The 19,073-nt window shown below is 48.0% G+C and overlaps 1 protein-coding gene across 1 annotated transcript in view; it reads right to left on the reverse strand.

Moving 5' to 3' along the window:
* Positions 1-19,073, reverse strand: part of VMP1 (vacuole membrane protein 1) — a 106,718-nt gene that overhangs the window by 62,365 nt on the left and 25,280 nt on the right. Inside the window, exons 6-7 of the mRNA XM_033171435.1 lie at positions 8,452-8,619; positions 601-732 (exon numbers count right to left, since the gene is read on the reverse strand). Coding sequence (XP_033027326.1) covers positions 601-732; positions 8,452-8,619 — 300 coding nt within the window. The remainder of the gene's footprint in view (positions 1-600; positions 733-8,451; positions 8,620-19,073) is intronic.

A 19,073-nucleotide genomic window follows, 5' to 3' on the forward strand; every position in this document is an offset into this window, starting at 1 on the left:
ATCATCATCATCATTATTATTATTTCAACTGTCAGACCAACACAGCTACCTACCTGCATCCAGCTTTAGTTAGCGATGACTTCAGCGGGTCTACTGTGAGTAGGACTTAAGTCAGTTGCAACACCTTGCCTGTGGCAAAATGATGCTCTTGGGTGCCTTTACCTGTCTGTGTACCTGCCCGTTTTGATCTTTCACAGTTTCTAATTTTTCCAATATTAAGGTTTCCACGTCAGTTGGTGATAATAAAAATGCGCCCTCATGAACACACGCCAGCACTTTAGTACAAATTTATCCTAACAGACACATTTGTCTGCGATTTTGCCCAACATGGAACTTTTTGCAAAGCAATTTTCCCCAATCCAATGCAGTTTTGTATGTTATTTTTTACCGACATATGGCTTTTAAATGCACCCTTTACCCCAGTATATGCATTCTTGCAAACATCATTGGCTGGACAGCTTCCCTGAAAAGGTCAGAGAAGGGCAAATTTCAAAAGGTGGCTGCGCTTCGGTTCCTGTTACCGTTTTTGGAGCATGTGAATTAGGTACGTTCACCTTTATACGCAACCTGGGTTGTCTTTCTCTCCGCCCCCGACCCTACCTGTGCGGTCTGAGCATGTTCCAGCATCTCCTCAAATTCCTGATACTCCTCATCGTCAGGCTCCTCTCCAGAGAGACGGGCCGCTCTGGCCATGAAGTACGGAGGCAGCTCCCCAATGGCTGTGCCGGCACCCTGGACGGGGGGAATGGAGGAGGGGGAGAAAACAACAGCAACAAAGGAATGAGCATTTCCCTCCACTCAAGCAAATGATGCTGGAAGGTGGCACAATTTGTACAATGCCATCCAGCAGATTTCACGGGGAACCCAACCCTGTATCTTCCTATTCCAGCACATCCGCAGTGGTGCAGTTAAGTCATTTTAGACTCTGGCCTTAATGGATTTATGGGGGCCCCTCTTTAGATGGGCAGGATATTAACAACAACAACAACACTTGTGCATTCTGCTGAGTGGTACCCTAGGCTTCTGCCCCGAAGTCCCAAAACGATGGCGCCATTGCACATTCTCCATTCCACCATCAAATACAACACACACAAAAGAATATAAGAATGTAAGACAAGCCGGATGGACTAGGTTCATCTAGTCCGGCATCCTGTTCCCACATCGGCCACCCAGGTGACTGTGGCAAACCTGCAAGCAGCACCTGAGCACAAGAGCCCTCTCCCCTCCCGTGGTTTCCAGCAGCTGGTCTAGTAACCACTGAGAGCCTCTTCCTTTCCTGGTCCAAAATTCAACTTCCCTGGAGACCCGTGAGTTCTAGTGTTACGACAGAGGGAGGAAAACCTGTCTCTGTCTACTCTCTCTCCATGCACAAAAGCACACACACAACAAGCACTCCATTTGGCAGGATGTGTGGATGGGAGGCTAGTTTCCGAGCACAATTCAAAGTGTTGGTGCTGACCTTTAAAGCCCTAAACGGCCTCGGTCCTGTATACCTGAAGGAGCGTCTCCACCCCCATCATTCAGCCCGGACACTGAGATCCAGCGCCGAGGGCCTTCTGTCGGTTCCCTCACTGCGAGAAGCAAAGCTACAGGGAACCAGGCAGAGGGCCTTCTCGGTAGTGGCGCCCGCCCTGTGGAACGCCCTCCCATCAGAAGTCAAGGGAATAAACAACTACCTGACATTCAGAAAATACCTGAAGGCAGCCCTGTTTAGAGAAGTTTTTAAACTGTGATATGTTAAATGTATTTTTATATTTGATGAAAGCTGCCCAGAGTGGCTGGGGAGACCCAGCCAGATGGGCGGGGTACAAATAATAAATTATTATGATTCTTATTATTATACCTCCCAACTCTACAATTCCACGATTCTACAACTACAACTCCCATCATTCTGACCATTGGCCAAACTGGCAAGGGCTGATGGGAGTTGTAGTCCAACAACAAATGGAGGGCCAGAAGCGCACCATCCAATGAACTGCAGAATCCCTCAAGACTTTACATCCCCCCCCCCCACCTTTTACGTCCTCGCAGCCATTAACAGGAAATAACCATGGCTGGCTTTTTAGAAGTTCTGCCACAAAGGAGAAGCAGGTATTTTGTTTTCTCGGGACAAAAGCACCCAACAGCAAACAGATTGCTTCATCCTGGAGGTTAAAAAGCACCCCCCCTCTCTCGTGTGTGTGTGTGTGTGTGTTGGGGGGGCAGGAGAGAGGTGGGTTTCCACACACGCAAGAGCCCCGCACGAGCCATCTGGCTAATCAAAGGTTAACGGAAGAGGAAACTTGGATCCGATTCAAGCAGTGGCTCAGAAAGGCAGGGAAGGTAGGGAGGAGAATAATCGGACAGCTGGCGGGAGGAGGGGTCCACCTCGGCCACAGAGGCAGATGTCTCTGCTCGGAGCCGCCGCTGAGTGACAAACGCTTTTATAGGGCTCCTTTTCAAGTAAAACTCTATAGTTGTTTGGCCTCCTTTGTTCCCCTCCCACAGGCAGCTGCTGCTGCTGCTGGTGGGGACACAGAGAGAGTCGCAGCTGCTTTGTGTACTCTTAGCAAAATATCATCAGGTTGGTTTGAAAGAAAAACATTTTCAAAAAATAATTCTACTTTTTAAAACCTTAGCAGTTAAGTCTAAGGCCTGTGTCCTGTTAAGGAAACAATACAGCATGCACCCACATGGCTCTTGCGCCTTGTTTAATTTTAATTTCCCCATTATTATCCAGATGCAGATCATTTGCACTGCGGGCAGAGGGGAAGGGAGCAGGTTTCGTGGGACGTCCGATATTCCAATCTGTCTCTCAGGCCTGCAGGACAGGGTTTTGGGGTTGATTTAGGACACTATACATGCCGAGGAGAATGGTTCTAGATTGCCTACTAGCTGATGATCCTGCAATGGGTTTCTTGGGGGTGAGGGGGGCACAGAAGATATACCGGTACATAGCAAGCAATGTGGTCAACATGTACACTCTTGAGCCATATAATCCTTGATTCATTCATTCATTCATACACGTGTGTGTGTGTGTATTCATTCATCTATATCTATATCTATATCTATATCTATATCTATATCTATATCTGGGATGAATAGCAGAAACAGGAATTTTGTTTCAACCAGAGGGCCACCTTCTATTCAGGGCAATCTTCCAAGGGCCACATGCTAAAAGTGGGTGGAGCCAGAAGCAAAAGGGAAATGACATACCCCACAGGTGTCCCGGAAAACAGGGACACCCTGTTTTTTACTGGTAGAAAATGGCACCCATTTTGGCACAGCACCCGGGGAAAAACCCACCTGCTTTTGTGGGGAGGAAACAGCAGCATGAAATCGCATGAGATCACGGTAACCAAAATGGCCGCCATTCTCTCACAATAAAAAAATGAGAAGATGGCATCCAGGAAGATGGTGTCCCGGATACTGGCTTCAAAGTGCTGGAGGGCATGCAATGAGCAATGAATCCGGATTTCAGTTGGTTAGTTTCTTACAGATCCCTTTCTATGCTCTATCCAGGCCAGCATGAGGCGTTTTCAGAGTTCAAAGGCAGAGTCCAGTCAGCCAAAAAAGAATTCAGGTTGCGAAGCGTGGCTGGGCCAGGTGGCTGAGGAGAGTTTCAAGGGCCAGATAGAAAGTTCCGGAGGGTCGGATTTGGACCTTAGGCCAAACATCATCGTCGTCCTTTGTACGAGGAAGCGAGAGGTGTTGGCGCGCCTCTCCGATAACTGGGCAATGTGTGAACCAGCCCTAAATGAATTTCTAAATAAAACCCTGCACAAGAAATGCTTGTGGGAAGTGCAGATTACATACATGAATCAAGAGATTGGGGGGGGGGGCAAAACACCACCTGCCTCCAAACGCAACACTATTCATTCAAGGAGACCTTCTCAGGTTCAGCCACACAACCCACAGGCAGGGAGCAGATGAACCACAGAAAGCCCCCGCCTCCCCACCTTAGAGGAAGCTGGCTGCGAATGACTCAAAGCCAGCCAGCCAGGTTACACACCAGGGAGGTGACAAAAGAGAAAGTACACACACACACACACACACACACACACACAAAATGACCCACCACTTTTACAAGGGGGGATTATTTTGCCCATATAACTGGTATATAAATATTTATAAAAAATAAGCTAGCATGGAGTACCTAGGAATGCCTGGAAATTCAAAGAAACACCCCAAATTTGTGGTGTTTGAATGGACAGTGTAATCTGTGAGTTTTGGGGCTGCACACACACACACACACCCAACCCAGGGGTCTGTCATGACCTGGTCCCAAATCAGTTTTTATGAGGGAGCAGCTAATGTTTAATTAGGGTTAATTCGGTCTGCCACTGATTCAAAATGGCACCCGGCATCCAAATATAGACAAAGACTGCTGCCTCCGCCTCATGAAACCTTGTGGCAAGTTTGGGGACAGTATCTTGAGAGGCATCTGAAATGGTACAGGTTGGATCCATTGTGCCAAATTGGGCAATGTCCCTCTCCATGGAGCAACAATATCTTCAGAGGTGCCTAAATGATGGTAGTTTGGACCTGTTGCACCAAAATAAAAACGGCCACCCTCTGCCAGTCAGAGTAAACAATACTAGCCTAGGCATGCACCTAGTCTTCACTAGATCAGGGAAGGGGAACCTTTTTCCAGCCGGAGGGCCACATTTCCTTCTGCTCAACCTTCTGAGGGCCACATGCCACGAGTGGGTGGACCAGAAGCAAAGGTGGGTGGGACAACTAATGTAAATTAAGGGAGGGGAAAACCACTGGGGTGTCAAGCAGAACCAGTGTGGCTTGTGGAGAGTTCTGAGGGCCGAAGAGAGAGGTCTGGAGGGCCTGAGGTTTCCCAATCCTAGAACAGACATAGAGGCAGCTTCCAATGTTTGTAAATCAGTAACCGATGCGGATGGAATAATACTCAGTTGCCAGGGTGGGGTGAGCCCTAGTGAAAACTCCAACTGAGCACAGACAGGCATGCAGCTTTAACTGCGCAAAGCAAATTATAAAAACCACCCTAACAGCTTCCTCTATTTAACTCCTCTCTCTAAGTACAGATCTGGACAAATTATGGAGGGGTACTATCAAAACCCGCAGCCCTGCGCCCCACAACCCCCCTTACACACCTTCCGATTCATCGCATCCCCACAGCCCGGGGAAGTGTGCCCACAAAGAGAGGAAAGAGCTGTTCCCGAGTGGGAAGAAAAACTTTTCATTCCGCCCTTAGGGGAGAACAAAAGGAGCCGTTAAACGGGTTCGCCGTGGACAATGCTGTAATCTTCCAGTTCGCTGCTGCCGATTCAAAGCGTGAGCCTGAAAACAAGTGGCAGCTATTTCCACTCCCTCCCCATCCAAACAACCCGTTTGGGGGGGAAAGTTTTTTAGTTCTCTCGGGGTAATGATGCAAACGGCAAAGAAATAAAAATAAAAACCATGTTGCTCTGTTGAAAAAAAAGAAAGAAAGCAAGCATGCCACTTTGTTTGGGCTTTGTGTTGCTAACTGAAGGGGGGGGGAGGAGATTGCCTTGCACGTACTGGAAATGAACTTTCCCTGAATTAGCTGGGTCACATGCCGAGAGTTGCAAAACAACTCAGATGAGCGCAGGGATCATATGAGCCCATAGAACAGATCCCCCTATTACAACAGTTCCCAAACTTCTGAGCGCTTAAGCACTCCCTCCCCACCTTAAACTGAAGACCCTTCTCACTCTTACTTTTAAAGAGTGCCACCCTGCCCTCCCTGGAACCCACCTGTACAAGTAACTGCTCTGGCCCCTGGAGGACAGGCATCTCTGCAATCTGCGCAGTCCAGTCACTCCCCGTGGAAGAAACACAGCAGCAAATTGCTTGTTCCCAGAGGCTGATTGGGATGCGGCATGCCAACAGCATGGACTCATGCAGAGATGCAGTGGGCAGCCTCCTCCATGCTCCACGGGAATGGCTGCCCTTGTATATCTATTCCCCATGACAGCTTTCCCCTCATACCCCAAACATCCTGACCAAAAGCCCGTTTACTTGGAAATTACATCTGTTATGCCTCCCCAATGTAGTATTATTATTATTATTATTATTATTATTATTATTATTATTATTATTATTATTCTAGTTAAACGATTGCTAACTTGTCTTTTGGGTTTCAGTGCCTCCAAGGTGATAGACAAAAAGATCTATAAGATCAAACCATTTGTTAAAACTGCCACCCCGAAACCCTAATTGAGGGGTTGCCAACTGGGTGTCCGGGAACCATGAGTCCCTAACTCACTGCCATCATCACCACAAGGTGGCGATAGCAACTTCCCTTCTTCTCCTTCAAAAAGACGATGGAGGAAGTTGGAAGAGTGACACTCTTTCCCACTTCCTCCTTCAGTTCTATGGGGGATATAATGTGCTAATATTCCGCTTGCAAGGGGATTTTTATTTTTATTTTTTTTACTTACTTCCGCTACATTTTTAGACCTGGCCTCAATCCCTCCTTGTTGCCTTTCCTTTGGCAGGCGAAGACTGTTTTATTCAGGCAGGATTGGGGGAACTGACTGCTTTTAAGGAAGGGGTTCTTAACAGTGAGAGATGGGGGGGCGGGCGGGCGGTGTTAGGTGACAGTGAGAGTTCAGACCTTCCCCGATTCCCCCCACCCTTGTTATAAAAACACATGGGAGCGTTAACCAGCAATGTGTTATGGGAAGAGCAGGTACGGTCTGACTAAGCGATGGGAAAGAAACGGAAGCCGCTGCTGCACTATGTGAGCTCATGCCCGCTGGCCTCTGCTCCGGTCCTCCTTCCAATTGGGACAAAGGGTGTTGTGTGTGTGTGTGTGTGTGTGCATTTTGAGATGCCCATACACACATCCAGCTGCCAGCATCGTTTAGTTTATAGGAAATCAAGTGGCAGCGCCTGTACACTCACGCAAGCGAGGGCAAGGGGAGGGGAAAACATGTTGTGAAATCAGCCAACAGCAAGCCTCCCCTCCTGAGGAAGACAAAAAGTCGCACGGCACCCAATGTCGTCGGCAGCAGCAGCAACAACAACTGCCAGGACGCTCTGCAGCCGCTTTTTCTCGGGAGCCAGGAGGCCTTGGAAGAGGATGCAGTCAAGGCAGGGGGCGCTGCAAGGCATTTCAGCTGCTACGGGCATCACACCCATCTTGGCAGTGGCTCCCCATCAGTAAAGCAGTGCCTTGTCTCTGGCTTAATGTGTCTGTGGCTCTTCCTGTTGCTGCGAGACGACTGGCTCACCCCTTATCTACCCAACAGGATCACTGTGCTCTGCAGGAAAGGGCCTCCTGCGTATGCATTAGGAGATCTGTTCCATGTGATGAATTGGGCCTTGAGTGTGGCAGTATTTGCCCTGTGGACCTCTCTCCCATTCTGTATCAAAACAGGTCCCCGTCTCTAATGAAAACCAATGAAGACCTCCTGTTCTCAACAAGTGGAGGTTTTAACCCCAGTCTGTATATTCTTTCTTTCTTTCTTTCTTTCTTTCTTTCTTTCTTTCTTTCTTTGGTTTTTCAAGACCATAAACACCACCAACCAACAATACATGCCTGGTATCCAGTTATGCCAATGGATTTGAAACTGTATGAATATATAGAGAGAGGGGTCAGGGAGGAAATCCTTTTAACTGGTTTTACATAGTAAGTCGTTCTACATGTGTTTTTCCAGCTGATGTTTCTGTTGTTAGATTCCTTCAAGATGCAAAGTAGAAAGTGATCCATAAAGGAAATTGCATTAGCAACATGCGTGGGCTCTTGGTTCTGCCCGAGACTCCTGTTTCAAACATCGTGCCACACACTCACCCTCACATCTAATTCCTGTTCATTGTCATGCTACCACACACATGTAGACACACGCTCGCTCACCTATATCTTACTGCAGCCTTCTCAGCTCCCCCCATACACCTGACCACTGGCCATCCTGACTAGGGCTGAGGGGAGCTGAGAGGCCGTCAGCCTCTGGAGACTGCTTTATTGTCTCTAAGTCAATGCTAGATGTAGGCGAAATAATTTCACTATTTCCCATTTCCTTTCCTTTCCCTGTGCCTATTTTAAAACTGCAAGCAAGCACTTTGGGGCAGGGAACTGTCAAACCTGTTTTTTTGTAATGCAAGTGGATTATCTATATGAAGAAGAATAAAACAACAACAAGGAATACACTTTGAAAATGTAAATAGTGCAAGTTAGCAGGACATCGGTGCACTGATACAATGGAGACCTTAATTGATTTTTAAAAACATCTTAATCTGCATACACTTGCATATAAAATAAAAATTTCTAGAGGGGGTGTGAATCACTGCAAGCAAGAGAGAAAGAGAGAGGGGTGGCATAAAGAGAGAAAGGGGGTGTCCTGTCCACTATTGGCTTGGGTGAGCTGCTAAAAACTTGTGATTAGTATGTGTTTTGAGCTTTATTTACAAGGCTGCTCTCTAACCTACTAAATTTTGAAAAACATATATTGCTAGGCTTGATTAGTTTCTTACCCACATGCAGGCCTCCAGCCTGACTTTCGAGATGATGGTCCATAACGAAATTGATCCTTCAACCCCTTCTACATCAGGGCAGATAATTTGGTCGGGATAGGGCGGTTCAGGGAAATTGACAGAGTTACATTCGTACGCAGCAAGCGTCACCGATGCTATGTGTGGACCCTGGAGAGGGGAAAGAGAAACAGGTTGGTGGCAGAGGAAATTTTGCAAGGATTGCAGTGAATAATTAGCACGTGGTGATGCTTCCAAAACAAAACAGGGCTATGACTCTAATACAGCCGTAACTTGGAAGTCGAAAGGAATCCGTTCCGGAAGTCCGTTCAACTTCCAAAATGTTCGGAAACCAAGGCACGGCTTCCGATTGGCCGCAGGAAGGTCCGGCAGCCAATCGGAACCCGCGGAACCCGCATCGGACATTCCGGTTCCAAAAGAATGTTCACAAACCGGAACACTCACTTCCAGGTTTGGGGCGTTCAGGAGCCAAAACGTTCGACTTGCAAGGCATTTGGGATCCAAGGTATGACAACATACCTCCAGTATTTACCTTTTGGCTTCTCAAGAATTCTGGATGCAGGCGCTCTATGACCAGGAAGGGAGTCCTATTTGTTGACACACGTCAGCCCCCGTTATAGTTAATCGAAGAGGCAAGGAAAGCACCTTTGCAAGGAGAAGAAGCTGGGAGAAGCTAACCAGGAGTGTAGCAAGAGTAGGGGGAAGGACACAGCAAGCTGTCCTGCCTAGTCAGGCCATTAGTCTATCTAGCTCAGTGCTGTCTGCACTGACTGGTAGCGTGGACACATGAAACGGCCGTAACCCAGCTAAACAGTGTGTCTGAATAGCTCAGACGGTAGAGCACGAGACCCTTAATCTCAGGGTCGTGAGTTTGAGCCCCACATTGGGCAAAAGATTCCTGAATCGCAAGGGGTTGGAAAAATAACCCCCACAGTCCCTTCCAACTCTACAATTCTTTGAGTCTACGAATGAATCTGGCCAGTGTGGTGTAATACAGCAATTGTAATAAATAAATAAATAAATAAATAAATAAATAAATAAATTGGGGGGGAGGCCTGTGGGCTCAAACACACCTATCACTACTTTCTCTGGAATTTTTACCTTTCAAAGGAAAGTTCCTCACACAGAGACTGCTTCTAAGAGCATTTTCGGTTTCAAGACACCAAAGCCACATGCAAAGGCAGAATTTGCTGGATCCTGACCACAGCACAGAATGACAGGCTTTGCAGCTCCGCCCCTCAGTTATCAATGTGCAATTCGGTCATTACCTCTGGAGAACAAATTTTCCCGGTGATGTTTCCTCCCCTCCCCACCCCAAGCCGCAACTCCCCAGTCTCCCTTGAGAATGATTCATGGACAGCAGGGGGTCCTGGCAAATGGCCAAAGCCAAGGCCTTCTGTATGGAGAAAGAGTCGGAAGATAAAGGAGCTTGAGTGACTCACACCTCCAGATTTCTGGGCAAGGAAGGGGCGCAGGAAGTTTGCCTTACAGCAAGTCAGACGACTGGTGCAGACGGTGCCAAGCTAGGGGGAACAATGGTGAGAAAGCCTTTTTTTTCACCAGGGGCCACATAGCCACAAGAGTAATATGTTGGGGGCCACACTGCCTCAAGGGTAACCCACTGAGGGCCACACAGCCCCAAGGGTAAGCCCTAAAAATTACATTTCAGGTGTACCAAGGCCGGGGTAAAGGGAGCATGTTCTCAGCATACGATGAAAACTATACACTAGGAATGTAAGAAGTGCCTGTGCTGGATCAGGCCAGAGGCCCAGTACGTTTCCGAGCACAATTCAAAGTGTTGGTGCTGACCTTGAAAGCCCTAAATGGCCTCGGTCCTGTATACCTGAAGGAGCGTCTCCACCCCCATCATTCAGCCCGGACACCGAGATCCAGCGCCGAGGGCCTTCTGGTGGTTCCCTCACTGCGAGAAGCAAAGCTACAGGGAACCAGGCAGAGGGCCTTCTCGGTGGTGGCACCCGCCCTGTGGAACGCCCTCCCATCACAGGTCAAGGAGATAAACAACTACCTGACATTCAGAAAATACCTGAAGGCAGCCCTTTTCAGGGAAGTTTTTAATGTGTGATATATTTGTATGTGATTTTTGTTGGAAGCCGCCCAGAGTGGCTGGGGAAATCCAGCCAGATGGGCGGGGTACAAATAATAAATGTTGTTGTTGTTGTTGTTGTTGTTGTTGTTGTTGTTGTTGTTGTTGTTGTTGTTGTTGTTGTCACAGTAGCCAATTTCCCAGCGCTAAGCCTGCAAGCAGGACCCGAGCAGCTTCTCCCACTCGTGATCCCAAGCAACCGGCTTTCAGACGTATAGCTGGCTCCGAACGCGGGAACAGAGCATCACCATCATTGCTAGTAGCCACTGGCAGCCATATATCCTCCATGAATTTGTCAAGTCCTCTTCTAAAACAACCCAATTTGGTCGCCAAGGCTGACTCTGTGGGTGGGGGATTTCACAGCCCTCAAGCGTGGGGATGCTGGGCCCCAGCACCCAACACCCCTGGGCCATGCTGGCGGCAGGGGCTGCTGAGAGCCTGGCAATATCCGGCAAGCCACCGCCCCTCCACCCTGGATCTATTCGTTGGCATGCATGCAGGAGAACGCAGACAAAACCAAACGCCAGGGGAAGGGCTGTATGTGGAATTGATTAGCGCATCAAACAGAAAACAGAACTGCTAACGGATTGTCGCCATTAGCGCCAGCGAAAATGTTCAAGCCAAGGAAGCGCAACTCCAAGTAACAACTTCCTCTTCCAGAGAGCAGGCTCCCAGTCCCACAACCTCCTCCTCCAACAGTTCTTAAAAGGACACCCTGTTTCAAACTTTGTTCGTCATATGGACTCTTGGTAAGAGGGTGGGCAAGATTCTGATCCAGACTGGGTGCCCAGCTCCTGAGAGGATGGGCTGTCGGTGGGCTCCGGTGTTAGCAGCAGGAGTCAGGCCACCCGGTGTCACTGGAGTTAACTCTTTATTCGAAGGAACTGAAACAGCGCAGGCCTAGTGGTCACAGCAACTCTTCCCAGTAGCTCTTGCCCCAATGAGGCAGTTGTGAGGACTGAAGGTCCCCGCCTTCCCAATTCCTTCCCAGCAGCTTCTCGCCTCTCGTTGCTCCACCCTCTTCATACCTCTTCTGGTCCAGGGAGACCAGGGGGCAGGGGAGCTGGTGGCAGCAGGAGGGGGAGACCCCCCTGTCTTCTTCAGATGTCTACCTCCACTCTCCCTCTGGGCCCCCTCCTCTCCACCCTCCACTTTTGCCTCTGATTCTGGGCTTCTCTCTGCCACAGCCTCTTCCTGCTCAATAACCCTCTTCAGCTTCCGACACTTCCTCCTCCCAGCCTGCTCCCTCTTCTCCCTCTGACAACTCATTGTTGTCCGACTCCCACCGCCATTCCCTCTGAACCTTCTAACAAGAAGGGAGGAAACAAGTTCGCAGTGCACTGAGCTGCTGTAAATATCCGTCAACGCACCTGAAGACTGGCCCTATTTAGGAACACTGTTCGCCTGAAATACAAACAATTTTATAATGGGAGATTGGGGGAAGGCTGGCATTCGGGAACCCACAGAAACCACACGGCGATGGGAATGAAAAGTAAGATGTAAAAAGGGCATTTATAAAGATAATTGAGTGTGGAGTGCTCAGAGGGAAGGAATCTGGGGTCTGTAGCCTTTTCTCTTATGGATCGATCTCTTCCAAAGACAACTGGGCCCTGGATCATGGTTTGGCCCAAGCGCACAGGATTCCTCTGTGAGCTCAAATTCATGACGTCCACATTATATGCACAGGCAATGGGCAATTAGGCTGCCGTGACTATTTCCACGGTACGTAGTAGACAGTCTCCTCTTTGATATTCCAGTGGTTCAAAAAGTATAAATATACTTTTTGGTTCAGACGCAGCTCCAAAACAACGGGCTCGGTGTTAACATGACCAAACCTTGGGCCTCATGTGCTCTGAAGCAAAGAAGTTTAACAATTATCCAGGTCAAAAAATATTCCACTGTGGTCAACTGCATGCTCACTGAAGTATGCAGAACTAGAATGCACAGGTAAGACTCCCCTAAATGGTTCAACTCAGGGCTAGTTTTATCTCCACGGTTAAAAACCCCATAGAGCAGAGAGGACCAGCCTGGAGGCTGCAAAATCTTCGCTGGTGCCTCTGGGCAGGTGCCCCAGGCTCTGAGCTTTTTTAGGGTTACCATATTTCGAAGAGCAAAAGAAAGAAAGAAAAAGAAAAAAGGACGCTTTGGCGACTCTCATTTTAAACACCTCTACTATATGTCGGCTACTGTAGAAGCTGTGATATATTGCTGAGGGGGGCAGGAGAAAAGAAGAGGAAAGCAAGTCTTTGGCCACCAGTTATTTCTACGTCTCTTCCAGAAAGCATAGCGAGATACATTTTGGCACATTTACAAAAAAAAAAAATCCACCCAGACAGAAATTTTTACCCCGGAAAGAGAGGACGTGTCCTGGAAAAAGAGGCCACATGGCAACCCTAGAAGGGAAAAGTCTCTTAGTCCTCCTAGAAAGTTACAGGGCAAAATGTGCAAGTAACTGTGAAATGAGAATGAATGTGGTGTGGCCATCTTGCGTATTTTTCCTGGTGCTGAGGAACAGCTGCTTGGTGCTATTACAGCATCTCTCCCTCACTCCCTGCGCACGTGTGTAAAAATCAGTATTGTCTGACCTCCACAATCAGGAGCAGCGGGACATGGCTGCCTTCGCATGGCAAACATAAGATCTCTCCTTCGTCAGGTATTCTTTAGCTGTGATTCCTGCATCGCAGGGGGTTGAACCAAATGACCTTTGGAGGTCCCTTCCCACCGTACCATTCTATGACTCTAGTTTGTTGGGGGTGGCTTTTGTGCTAGGCCTCGCTCCCCATGACAGCCATTCTGTGCCATGTCCCACCTCCTCAGCTGTTTTGCGGTGGGCACCCCGCCCCCAGCACACTCTAAAAATTCAAAGGTCCCAAGGGTTCAAAAAAGGCTGGCGGCCCCTTCAACAGAACATGCCGATTTCCCATGCTTAGACCTTGGTCTGGTTCTTTCCTGCACACCTGGGGTTTCTTCTTTTTAAATTTTATTACCCCCCCCCCAAAAAACCCTTTGGGTTCACCCTGAGCTCAAAGATATGAAGCTAAACATCACAAACTGAGTGTAATGGTCGATCCTACCTCTGTAAGTGGGAGCAGCATAGAGCTATCACTACTAATAATCAGTATATTTGCAATGATTTTGATTTTGCCATTTATTTTGGCCGGGGGGGGGGGGAGGCAGGAGGAAGGGAGCAAGATTTTGCCATTTATTTTGGCCGGGGGGGGGGGGGGGGAGAAGGCAGGAGGAAGGGAGCAAAGTATGACACTAAAATCCTGCGCTGTAGATTTTGTCCAGCTTCTGCCTCTCAAACTTTCAAGTCGCACACCCTAACTACTAACAGCGTTCTAAACTGTGGAAGCGGCCCTGATCATTTGTTGCCATTGGCAGAGTTTAAATAACAAAAACAGATAAACGAGATGTGACCATAAGGAGTAGGAACTAAAAAAAAAAAGAAGTTTAAGGATTAAGATGAAAGATAAGATTTTGGACGCTGCCCTGCATTCACAGTCAATTCCTTTGTACAGATAATTCCTTTGTACGTTCAGAGAAGACAAACAGCATGAAGGGAATTGTATGAGGAGGGTTGAAAAGGTGCTTAAGAGATGAGCCGCAACCTAATCATTAATTTTTCTCCCCGCCTCAGCTAACTTGTGGGGTGTGTGTGTGTGTGTGTGTGTGTGTGTTATTAATTGCCAGGGCGAGTTGCGACAAGAGAGGGAGAGGGGAGAAAAACCCTATTAGGAATCTCCTTTGATGACTTGGGTGCAAAACATTTGGCTGCCATACAATTCTGACAGAGGGACCCTCAGGAGCCTGTGGTTAGGAGACTGGAATTCACGTTGTTGGGAATCGGAGGGTGAACCATAAATCAAAATGACATGAGGGGCTGGTCATCAGAAGATGAAGTTTCTCCACCCCCCCCCCACATCCCCTCAGCCCCTCAGCCATTTTTTAAAGAGGTAATATGGTAGCCTCTCTTTCTCTCTCTCCATGGAAGACCTGTTGCGGTTTTTTTTCATGTATCTTAAACTTAAAGGAACATGCTTTCTTTAAAAAAAATAAATCAAAACATTGGTGGGTTAAAGCTTTCGAACGAGGTTCATTCAAAGACTTCTGCAAAGCTTTTTTTGGGGGGGGGGAGAGGGACCCACACACCACTCTTTCCAACTTGATTGTGAGTCTGCATCCCTTGGACAGAGTTAGTGGGAGCGATCTCTCAAAACTGCTGACTAACAACATTAAAAGATTTGAATGTTAGTTTCCTCAGAGGCAGGGCAGGAAAAAAAATAAAAGGTGCCCAAGACTGAAATGGTCTCTTTTAAGGTTGCAAGTTTTAATCGGTTCAACCACAGGATCAATCGTCTAAAGAATTGGCTAATGAATGAGTTAATTTAACCCAGAATTTAATCTGGGTGGGGAGGGGCAATTCTGGCCTGGGTGGTGTTAACTGAAGAGCAACATTCCTTTGCTCATTAAGGTTCCCCCCCCCCGCCCCCGCCCATTCTGACGAGTTACCGTAACAGGGGGTTCAAAAATGGTTGTGCAGTTTCTAAAAAAGATTTCAAATACCAAGAGGACGGAAAAGCGAAGCAGCTGGAGGCGAGTGCGATGGTGGCGATGGGAGAACAAAGATCCCTCCTCTCTGCTTGCCATCCAGCATTCTTGAAACATGGTGTTTCCTTTCAGCAATGTGGGATTTTAAAACTTTCAGTACAAGTTCTCGGGGCCGGGGGGGGGGGATGTGTCATTCCATTTTGATGAAGAGAAGCAAGAGCTATTTTCTCATGGGAAAATCGGCCTGCTTGCCTCACCACAAACAGCGACTCATCCCGTCCGTCCCCCTTGCTCATCACCGTCCTTACTCAAAAGCCGAGCGAGACCCCGTGACGGAGCATTTTAAATATACGATGGGCAAGGAGTCGACACGCAGGCAACTGTTGAGATGTGATCTGGCCATTGGGGGGGGGGGGAATCGGATCCTGTCACACTGCCCACCCACTCCCTGCAGGCCTAAGCTGAAATTTCTCAGAGGCAGGCCTCACCGAACCAATGTAACCTCAGTGGCTGCCAATTAGCAGGGTTAGAGGACAAAGCTGCCCATGGCTACTAGCCCAAGCTACTAGCTATGTTCTACCTGGTGGAGGTAAGCCTGTGAATGCCAGTTGCTAGAAACCCCAAGCGGGGAGAGCTGCTCGTGCGCTCCGCTCAGGTCCTGCTTGCGGGTTTCCCCCAGGGGCACCTGGTTGGCTATTGTGAGAACAGGATGCTGAACTAGGTGGGCCGCTGGTCCAAGCCGGCCTCTTCTGATGTTCTTAGCTGCTTGGGACAGGTTGCAGCTGTTTAAATGCACAGCATGAAACTCGGTTTAAAAGAAATGACAGCGGAGAGGCTAGGGTGGGCCTTAAAATATATCTCTCTCAGGTGTCAAACACCAGGGGAAAGAAGTGCTTCTGCCATCGTACGATGGGAACTTCCCAATGAAGGTGCCAGAGGGACCTGGGGGGCGGGGGAAGGTAGGAAATTCCACAACTAAGGGGCTGCCCCAGAGTTCCCCCTCTCTCAGGCTGCCACTGGTAGAGCTTCTGAGGGTGCGATCGTTATTGCTAGTTATTAATAACTTGCAATTGTAATAAAATAGAAAATTCTTTCCAGTAGCACCTTAGAGACCAACTGAGTTTGTTCTTGATATGAGCTTTCGTGTGCATGCACACGAAAGCTCATACCAAGAACAAACTCATTTGGTCTCTAAGGTGCTACTGGAAAGAATTTTCTATTTTGTTTCGACTATGGCAGACCAACACGGCTACCCACCTGTAATAGCAATTGTAATTTTAATTATAACTGTGATATTAATGATAGTGACACCATCTTTCTCCCCTGGACAGCAGAATTCCTTCCCCCTCGAAATTATGCCTGTTTGATATCTTTGGATCATTTATCCTGACTATTTAAAATTATGCATGGGAAGCAGATGTGCATGATTGCTTGGGTAAAAAGTCGGAATGACTTATGGGAAGAAAGCAAACATGCATTACAAAAATAATAATTATTGGCAAAATCATTCGGCTTCTGCAGAGATCTCCCCAGAGCAAAATCTGGCTTAATTCAGTGCCTTCCTGGAGTTTCTGTTTGCATAGCCCCCAGAGGTTCTGTCTAAGCACTGCCAGCACTTCTGGGAACAAGAGACCCTGCGGGCACTAGGTCACTATCACAGACGGGGCGGAAGTGATTTCCGAGCTTTCCATGCCAGCATGGAGCGCTCCAGGAAGCCTCAGCCTATTGTGAACAGTGCGACAACTAGAGAGAGGAAGCGGCTGAAAAATCACGGAGGAAGCCCACGAGACAGATGGAAGTCGCAAAAACAATTCACATACCGAGAGAGAGAGAGAGAGAGAGAGAGGTGGGGGGAACAGGCTAGGTTTCAAGACTTTTAAATCATGTTCCGGATCTTCTCTCTCAGTCCAAGCCACTCTCTCTCTCAAACCCCTCTCACCAGTAACCCGACCTCGGCAACGGACAATGCCAGCGATCAGCAAAAGCCAGTTTTGCAACACAGATGTGTGAAGTTAAGAACAAGATCCGGCGTACGGGAGAGTAACTCTAAGTCACTGCAGAACTTGCTTGAGAAAAAGAGAGGAAAAGCACACACATATACACAGAGACAGCAAGACAGAAAGATGTGTCCCTAATGCTTAATACGGGCTAGAGCTTAGAATCGCAGAATTGTAGTGTTGGAAGGGACTATGAGAATCATTTAGTCAACCCCCTACAATGCAGGAATCACAGCTAAAGCATCTGTGACAGAGGGCCATCCATTCTCTGCTTGTGTGTAAGGGTGCTTCTTTTTTTGCCATGAATTACCATTCACTGGAGTAGCCCAGTGGTACTGATCCAGGGCCTACTGAATCCACAATTCACCAGTGATCATTCTCTTCCTAAGCATTGCGTTAAGTGGGTTAGCAAAATAATCCAATCCAACTCCTCTCAATTTCCCACTCAGTTGACAGAACACTATGGGGTTTATTCTATTTATTATTATTTTTTAAGGGGGGGGTTGGTGCTACACCCTCACAGCTGTGCTCTTCCACGTGAAATTTTGGAGCACTGCCCTAGCCCTTCTCCTAGCCCTTATTAACAGGAGGAATGTTTAAGGAGGTGCAGGCAACACCCGCGATGGAGGCACAGACACGCAGCTCAATGCAGATGTCTGGTAAACATACAACCACAGCTTTTAGAATTACGTTTTGTTACTATTACTATTACTATTTTTTTGTTATCAGGTGCAAGCCACATCCATTTTTTTAAAACAACAACAACGACGCCATAGATTGCACCTGCTTTGCTTTGAGATTTATTTTTATTTTTTTTACAGTTGGGAATGGGTGGGGTTCAGTAAGGTGCAATGGGACACTTGGAAGAGAGAAGCACATCGTTTCACGAAACCACAGAGCGGCACTCCCGCCCACAACTTCCAAGGTCACTGTGTCCTCCGGGGCTTTCTGCCGCCCCTCCTGACTCCTCTTCCAAAGAATTAGGAAAGCAAAACAGATTCCCGAGAAAAGAGGAAACGGCCCGCAAAACAATTGCGCAACTCGACTGGCACAAACCCTGAAAGGAGTTTAGCAGAATACAGAGCATGAAACAGGCCGGTGCGCTTTGACGGGGGACCCTATCCAATGCAGCACACAAGAACCTGCCTTCTACCGAGTCAGGCTATTGGTCCCTCTAGCTCAGTATTGTCTACGCTAACTGGCAGTGTCTCTCCAGGGTTTCGGGCAGGGGACAATCCCAGCCCTACGTGGAGTTGCTGGGGATTGAACCTGGGACCTTTGGCCTGCAAGGCAGATGCTCTTTACCACTGAGCCACATCCCTGACCCCATGAGAAACTCATCGCCTCTACTTTTGACTCCAAGATGAGAAAAGCACTTTGCACATGGACCTTTTCTTTATATATATATAAAAATCATACTATCTCCCCCTTGTTACTCCTATGGAATGTCCCTCTGCCCATGTTCAGAGGTCATAGAATCATAGAGTTGGAAGAGACCACAAGGGCCATCCAGTCCAACCCCCTGCCAAGCAGGAAACACCATCAAAGCATTCCTGACAGATGGCTGTCAAGCCTCTGCTTAAAGACCTCCAAAGAAGGAGACTCCACCACACTCCTTGGTAGCAAATTCCACTGCCGAACAGCTCTCACTGTCAGGAAGTTCTTCCTAATGTTTAGGTGGAATCTTCTTTCTTGTAGTTGGAATCCATTGCCCCGTGTCCGCTTCTCTGGAGCAGCAGAAAACAACCTTTCACCCTCCTCTATATGACATCCTTTGATATATTTGAACATGGTCCTTAGCTCTGAAGTACTTTGATTTCTAAAAACAAGGCAGTGGCAACTCTGCTTGCAACCTGGCACGAGAGACAGGCTCCTCTGCTCCAGTGGCAGTTTGTCTCTTCCTTGCCCTTGGCATGACCCCTTCAGGTGGCATGGAAATCATCTGGGTACCA

The sequence above is a fragment of the Lacerta agilis genome, chromosome 15 (assembly GCF_009819535.1).
Source record: "Lacerta agilis isolate rLacAgi1 chromosome 15, rLacAgi1.pri, whole genome shotgun sequence".
In the NCBI taxonomy this organism is placed as follows: Eukaryota; Metazoa; Chordata; class Lepidosauria; order Squamata; family Lacertidae; genus Lacerta; species Lacerta agilis.